This window comes from Akebia trifoliata, chromosome 12 (assembly GCF_017979445.1).
Source record: "Akebia trifoliata isolate Shusen 1 chromosome 12, ASM1797944v1, whole genome shotgun sequence".
Classification (NCBI taxonomy): Eukaryota; Viridiplantae; Streptophyta; class Magnoliopsida; order Ranunculales; family Lardizabalaceae; genus Akebia; species Akebia trifoliata.
In genome coordinates, this window is record NC_141386.1 from 35,549,472 (window position 1) to 35,557,789 (window position 8,318).

The following is an 8,318-nucleotide window of genomic DNA, read 5'->3' on the forward strand; positions in this document are numbered from 1 at the left end:
TTGTCCTCCACCCCACCAGTCTGGTGTATCTGAAATGGGTGTAAACCCCAAGAAATCTATGAATAAGAGTATCTCCCACTCTCTAATGGGTCTAGACTCGAGGCATTAGCATTATATGGAAATATCTTTCCATTCACCATAGACTTGGGGTTTTTGACATTCTTGTCCCCCCACTATACACCAATCTAGCTAGAGATTGAGATATATATATAGGGTCCCGTTCGGCACCCTACAACGTAACAAACAATTTGACAAACATTTTGGAGCCGTCAGATATATAGAGATCGGACGGACGAGATTCACTTAAACACGTTATAACGTATAATTAAAAACTTTTAAGTTAATTACAGTGCCATCCTTCCACTTTCTATTAATTAGTGCCTCCTCCCTCTCTCTTAAAAAAAAATCAGAGAGTGAGAACTCTCTCATTCTCTCTCTCGATGGAATTCAATAGAACCCTCTCTCTTACTCTCTCAAACCCTCTCACCTGAACAAAAATGGTGCTTGGATGGGCAGTAGCTTTGAGGAGATAATTAGTAGCCTAATGAATGGCCACCCTTGCGTTCTGTAACTCGCCCTCCATCAACCCACCAAACTCAATCACTCTCCATGAACCCATAGTGGTTGTGAAAGCCATTGGAAACCCAAACTTCACATTGTCCCCTACATCATAATACCCTCTTATTTTGAGAGAGAGGGTTTCATTTCGATCAAGAATGAGATCGTAAGAGAGTGTGAAAGAGAGTGAAATCGGACGGACGATTGAGAATGAGAGAGTGAGAGAGAGTGAAAGAGAGTGAGAGAGAAGGTTCTATCGTAATCTATCAAGTTCTGTCGAGAGCGAGAGGGTTTGAGAGAGAGAGAGTTCATTCGAGAGAGGGTGGACGAGTTCACTCTGTTTTTTTTTTTAAAGAGAGAGGGAGGAGGCACTAATTAATGGAAAGTAGAAGGATGGCACTGTAATTAATTGAAAACGTAAAAGTTATACGTTAAATCGAGGAGATTGAATCTCGTCAGTTCGATCTCCTCATATCCGACGGCTTAAAAATGTTTGTCAAAATGTTTTGTGCCGAACATTTCCCATATATATATATATATATATATACTTAGGTTTTGTGGTATGAATCATGAACAGCCAGCCTATATATAAATAAATACAAAAATGGGTAATATGGCCCTTCAATAAATATTTAAAAATTTTGACTGAGGCCATATTGGTAAAAAGTAACAAACCCTATAAATTTTTGGAGTGGTTCCTTTGAGGTGTGTTTTCTCGTAGTAGCATGTAACATTTTTCCACAGTTGAGCGAACACCATATTGAAAAGATAAAAAATAACACTTTGGCCCGTAAGGCTCATGGCCTACATCATATTTAAATTTTAAAAGAATAATTTTGTTGTCTTGTTAAGTGATGTTTTGGCGTGCTTTAGAGCATTATGTTTGGAAAGAAAAAAAAATAACACTTTTGCCCTATAAAGTTGGGTGTATTTACATTAGGACAGTTAGGGCACTTATTTCACAAGAATTTTTGAAATTTATGAAGATACATAAATTATTGTGATAAATAACAACGACAAATAAAAAAATCAGTCGTTATTGTCTCCACAAATTTTTTTTCTCTATTTGTTACCCTCATAATTTTTTTTTTTTTTTAAACTTTTGATTGTCCCCATAAACACAAAATCTTGGCTCCACCTCGATGTTGGTTTCATGGTCTACATTAAATTTAAAAATTAAATTGACCGTGATCATAAACTCTTAAATTTTAATAGAATGATTTTTATCATCTCATTGACATGACATTGTCTCAACCATAAAAAAATCTACAGGGTGGAGCATAATAAAAATTCTATAAAAAAAAATCACCTCTTATATATTTTGAGTAACATATGATTATAATATGAATAAATCTCTTAATTGATTTAGTTATAAAATTACTCCATAAGTGAATGAGATTTTGTTGATAGTTCCATAAGTGACCTAAAAAAAAAGCTTGTTATAAGAGACCAACAAAGAAGACCAGGAGTAGGTTTGCCATCCCACTCTCTGGCGTACAGGAGTATAACTTATGGAAATAAAATCCCAACTGGAAAGGTGTGGATCAGAGGCACAATGGTCAACTGCTTGCAGCCTCTCTGTAAAACCTCCACCACTCTTATCCCTTCTTCCTTACTTGGTTCCCAACTAAATCTTCAGAGAAACCCATTTAGAAAAAGCAGAGAATTGAAGTTTTACAGAATTAGAAGATTTGGTACAAGTAGAAGAGGAGGAGCAATTTGTGGGTTTCTTCCAATTGATCCATGGGCACCCTCCATTGATTCTCAGAGCATAGCTTCACAACTCTTTGCTGTTTCCCTATTTCCTTACTTAGGCTTTTTATATTTCATCACCAAATCCAAGACTTCTCCCAAGCTCACCCTCTTTGGATTCTACTTTCTACTTGCTTTTGTTGGGGCCACAAGTAAGTTTCCTCCATCATTTCATTTTTCTTTCTTTTTTTCCTCTTAAATGGAATTTGGTCCTGTATGGAAGTTGGGTTTGCAGGACTGTTGGTATGAAAGGCATAAGTATAGTGTCTTATTATTTTTTTTTTCTTTGTATGTCTTTCATGCATTGATGACAGTTATTTTAATTTGTGTAATGTGGTGGAATATCTTTGGAAATGGAAGAATTTTTGTGGTTTTCCATGAAATTTAGATAAGTTTTAGAAACTACTCTATAAGTTCTATTAATTTAGAGTACAAGGGAAATTTGTCCAATTTAAGGAAATACTTACTGTACCATGAGCCCACATTAACTTTAGGAGCATCAGCTAATCAGTTGTATACTAAATTTTATTTTGTGGGGTTGAGTAACGTGGTTTTGCCTTTGTTGCCCCCATTTGGTAATGTTGACAATCACTCAATCACAGGGTGTATCTGGCCCGTTGGCGCCTCTGGATAGCACTCCTCATGTGGGGTTCTTGTTTTGTGGTAGATTGCTTTTGTGATCAAGAAATGGAATGGAAACTGTTCTAGGGAATGGAGGTATATAAATGCATTTTAATCTTTGTATTTTCATTCAAGTTGCATAATTAGGAGAAAAAGAGGGGAGGGGTAGAAGAATTTTGCGGGGATTACTTGCTCGTGCCAGATAATGTCCATTGTAGGCATATTGAACTACTATGAATGATTCCATACTTCTATGAAGGGCATCTGAACAATAGATGCTAAGGTGGCAGGGGCTATGCTATAATAAAGACTAAGAGAAACAAGTCATCTGATGGCATTACGTAATTTTTTCTCGAATTTGAAAGAAAGCTAACCTGGCAAGACAAAACCATAACAAGAACATGACATAGCTCCACCTAGTTATAAAGAAGTACACAATATAACTTGATTTAACTTGGAGAACTTAAGAGAAGGTTGGACTATTAAAGAAAGGTTATCTTCCCTTGTTCAATTTCATCTGTAAGTACTGTTTAGTGTGGTAGAACTGTTTTCACATTTGAGAAATGGGTCTAGAAGATTTTTTGGGGGTTACAAGAATTTTTTGGGGTTTAATTCAATTTGGTATGAGAAGAAATTACACTGTTTGTGGGACTTTAAGAGCAAAAATATTTTTGAACCATTCCTGTTTTCTGGTTTATTGGTTTTTAATTTAGTGGTGGACGTGCTTCCGTACTTGGGAAATTAGGTGGAAACTCTCCCAATAACGCAGGAATCATAATTGATTTTCATTGGTTTGAATCTCATGTAGTAATTTTTCTCCTTTGTGGAATTTGCATGCTTTTTATAATGATGAAAATCAGCAGGAACTGTTTATTGGATACAGGGAACCAAACAAGGTGTGCAATAGAAGCTAAATTTGTTTCATTATGGTTTCCAGTTTGTCTCAATCGACATTATCTGCTAATCTACACTTGATGTCTTGATTTGTCACAATTTTATTTATCCATTCTATACTTGTTAATAATTTGTTTAAATGTACTGATTCCTTCAATGTTTGTTTTACTGCAATGGTTTCGAGTAGTCCCTGCTGGAATTTATGGTAAGTCTTCTGTCAAGTAGGAAGAATTATATGATTGTTATAAACCAATTCCCGTTGTCCTTACTATCTTAACTGTGATTGCATTGTATTTGTGGTTGTCACAGCAAAGGTGCATTATGGTACTAATTTGGCTAACGTCGATTGGCTACACGGCGGGGCCGAGTCACTGCTTACTCTCACTAATTTGTTCATTGTGTTGGGACTGAGGGAAGCATTGAGGAAAGCTAAGGATGCAAATGAAAACACAACAGAAGTTGTTTCAGAGATCAAGGAGGACACAAAATCATCTGTATAGGTACAAGAGTGGTATTTTAATGATACAGTGTTTCGTTTTATCACCATATTCTGAAATTAGCGGTCAAAATTTGTGTAGAGTGCAATAGTAAATACTTTCCTTCATAGTATTCCTATATCAAACGAAACCGATATTTCCTGAAAAGTTTCGTTTACTCTCATGAATAAGTTACCTAGCTACTAGAGATGAAACAGTTATCCATAGGAAATCTGATCCGAATTGCTTGAGCCCGTGATGGGTGTGTGGGGCAATTCAATGTTGTAATAGTGTCCAAACCAGCCATTACTATGTAAACTATGAGGTTGGGAGCCAAGCTAAACCAACTACAAGACTAGGGGGAAACGGACTAATCTTAGCGATAGGATTTATCTCATAAATCTTGATTGTTCCTTCCCATAGTAATTGTAAGACAATCTGTTCTTGATTGACTCTCATGATTTCCCTTCATCTTGTTAAGAAAAATAAGTAATGCAGAATGAGGAAAAAAAAAAAAAAGATGCAATCACACACAAAAATACAAATATTTTACTTGTTTCTCTCAAGATTGAGGTATGCCCATGGATCACACTTACAGATTACACCATTTCACCGAGAAAAGAAATATATATACCCAAGAGTAACATAACTTGAATTGTACATAATATTAGTGAAATTACAAAAATACCTTTGGAGAAATTTCTTTCAGGGGCTCTACCTTCCGAACCCTCACCTTGCGGGCAGGGGGGTCACCGACCCCCCCTTCCAACCCCCCAGTGAGCTCAGAGCCGAGCTCAACCAACGAGACGCTGGCTTGATTAACAGTACCTCTTTATTGACCAATACCATCACGCTCCACAAACCACAACACATATGTTATCACAGTACCCCCATTCCCCATCCTGGCTATGATTATATGCTGAGACGAAGGATCATTCAGTCCACTTTGCACTATCTGATGTGAAACACAGAATTTGGGTTCTCTTCTTATTGAAGATATTTATCTTGTGCACACGTTAGAAGATATATATAGAATGGTGAGGTGCGAAAAATAAGAAAATCAAGATATCGCTAGAACCTACTCTTACTCCCTGCATACTACAAAGCAAGATTTCCTTAGGCTCAAGATTTCAAATTGAATCAAATCTGGCCTGAGGATGGGGAAGGGCCTTTATCACAGCTATTAATTTCTTTGAATGAAAGCAGAGGACCAAGCTATCCACTCATGGTTTGTTTCAGAACAGGCAAGCCATAATGTGCATCACAATGCTCTCAAGCTTTTCAAGAGTATCCTTCGACCTTGAATCTGGTCTCCTTGCAAAATAATTGCTGGACACTAAGATATGTATAATGGTTTGATAAACTACATGACCAAAGGTATCTTATACCATGCAATTTATATATGAAGGTTATGATCATATACATCAGCTATATATGAATCCTAATATTTTCTCCGTACTAAGATAATTATGCAAATGAACAGTGGTGGTTACTGATATTACTATGTGAGCTTGGCTAAGCTCAAAACATAACTGTTACATCATACAGAGTTCTTATTAAGAAACATTTTATTTATCACAGATTTAGTATTTCTTGTTTTTTTTTTTTTCAGTCTAAATGTGTGAGTTTAAGATTTTATAATATTATAAAACTACTGGTGCACGTGTGTGCGTGTGTGTATTCGTTTGGCGTGGAGCACCTTTGCATAAATCACTCAGATGTTAAATTGATCATAGTTTGTATCCGTTTATCATATATTATGTCATGCTAAAATAACAAAATCTTCTCTTTTAAATTTTTTAAAAGGTCAATTATTATTTCCAAATTTATTTAACTAAATTTTACCTTAAAAGAGAAAATCAACTACTCCACTGTTGTTTATAGTTCAGTTGTGATTCTTCCTTCCTTATCCATATTGCATTTCTTCTTACCTTGACTGGAATCATCGATCAATGTACATAGCTTGAGCCGAAATTAAAGCTCCAGCCAAACATACCCATAAACGATGATCATAGAAGCCATTAGAGACCTGATAGTGACACCATAATCTTTGCTTATCTTATGCATCCCTATCATTCGGGTGAGACTAACCCCATGGTCACACGCACCGCCCCCTCGGAAAGTCTTATGTGCAACTGGTTGAGCCAAGGGTCAACCGGACTTGAGGGTGGCCCCAAAGAATTCACTGCTTCGTGGGGGTTTTGAACACTTGACCTACACTTCCTGAGGAGCTTATCAAGACTCGGCTTGCCACTAAGCCAACCCCTTGGGGTTTCGATCCAAATACATCTTGTTTAAGCTCATGTTTGACACAACATCAAGATCCAAATATACATCTTGTTTAAGTTCATGTTAGAGATGACATCAATAATATAGTGATCGCCATGATAGTATTGTGATCTTCTAATAGTTTAGTAGTATTGATATTTGCAAATTACCCCAAAAATATATATACAAAATGACATTCGGATCAAAAGTTATGTAATATTTAAGTTTAAGTTTGATACAACCTAAAACTTGAGGCAATTGCTTAGATTTTAAATTATCTTTGAGCAAGAAACATAATTTATCATTATTTAAAAGATGAAAAGATTGAGGATAACTCGGGATTCGGGGGAGAAGTATGAAAAATCAAAGATTAAAATTTAGACCTTTTTAGAAAGAAAAAAATACTGCTATTGGCACCCCAACTTTTACTATTTACACCTTACTTAAAATAAAGAAAACAAGTGAATGGAAGAGAATAATAAAAGCTGGGGTGCTTATAAAAACTCTCTCTCTTTCTTTCTGTTTTTTTTTTTCCTAATTGTAAACAACTGTTGAAATTGTATGAATGTGTCACAATGCTTACTAATATTGAAACAATAACTCGAACCGAAACTTTTGTAATGTTTGAATGGTGTGTTATAATCTTCAATTATGGTGTGAAAAATAATTTAAATCCCCAAGGTGTAACAAGTAAAAGTTGGGTGTCAATAGCAGAAGTTTAAATTTTAAGGAAGAAAACCGAAAAATTAAGAAAGTTAGACTGGACCAAAAAGGGTTATCACTCCCAAGTGGTCTCGTTCCTATAACAAACTATGATGTCTACATGGGCAAATGTTTATTGGCAAACAAAGACAGTAAGCTGCTTACCATTTTTGCAAAACGGCTTGGTCAAATGTGTCTTAAACTCCTACTAAAACATGCCATCTAGACACCGTTGCAATGCTACAGGAACGAGACACCATTCTTACTAGAGTGACCTCAAGATTGGATATCCTGACGTGAAAGTGTGTGGGAACCATAGGAACAATCTTGAATAATGGACCACAAATACATTAGGTCAGTCTTACATGTTTAACCATAGGAACAGTAGAATCCAAAAATCCAAACATGAAGACAACAATTCCTCACATTGTACGAATGGCCAACCAACACATATATGAAGATGAACCATTCCATCAGCTGCCCACCTGCGTGTATGTATGAAAAACATGTGCTAAATTGGACAATTGGATCTAGCCAGCATGATTTTTGGGATATTTGATATCGTGAATGATGGACCACAAATTTGTGGTGAATCATGATAATATAACTACCTCACGTGGCAAACTCAATCGACTACCCTGATGAGACAAGTTTGGGAATTGTAGATATCCCACATCCTCCCCTCCCTCCCTCCCTCCTCCCTCCCTCCCTCTTATCATTTCTCAAGCTTCTTCTTCTCTGTCCCAAGTCTCTCTCTCTCATCTCATCTTCTTTCTCCTCCTCATCTTCTTCTTCCTCAGATATTTTTCTCATAATTTTATTAAAGTAAAATCAAATAATGGAATTTGATTTTTCAATCTTACCTATTTTTACCATTAGTTTTTCATGGATTTTAAATTCCATGGAAAGTCACTTTCCACGCAATCAAACAAACCTTTAAGATACATATCCTACTATAAAAGAAAGAGAGAGAGAGAGGGAGTTTTACACTCCATTAATGTCTAGAGGGCTTAATTATTCAACCACCAGCATGAAGAGGCTAACATG

The 8,318-nt window shown here is 36.1% G+C and overlaps 1 protein-coding gene across 2 annotated transcripts; it reads left to right on the plus strand.

Annotated features, from left to right (window-relative positions):
* Positions 1-2,085: 2,085 nt before the first annotated feature.
* Positions 2,086-4,485, plus strand: LOC147389915 (1-acyl-sn-glycerol-3-phosphate acyltransferase). Of its 2 annotated transcripts, XM_086419451.1 has the most exons (3): positions 2,087-2,462; positions 4,013-4,030; positions 4,135-4,485. In XM_086419451.1, the coding sequence occupies exons 1-3, from the start codon at positions 2,114-2,116 to the stop codon at positions 4,323-4,325; spliced, it is 558 nt and encodes a 185-aa protein (XP_086275577.1). In that variant the 5' UTR covers positions 2,087-2,113; the 3' UTR covers positions 4,326-4,485. The 2 variants fall into 2 exon arrangements, with proteins under 2 accessions (XP_086275578.1, XP_086275577.1); XM_086419452.1 differs by lacking the exon at positions 4,013-4,030 and having other exon boundaries at positions 2,086-2,462.
* The last annotated feature ends 3,833 nt before the right edge of the window (positions 4,486-8,318 follow it).

Bases quoted from the DNA above. Each gene is read 5' to 3' on its own strand.
- LOC147389915 (XM_086419451.1), top strand. From the start codon at position 2,114: ATGGTCAACTGCTTGCAGCCTCTCTGTAAAACCTCCACCACTCTTATC.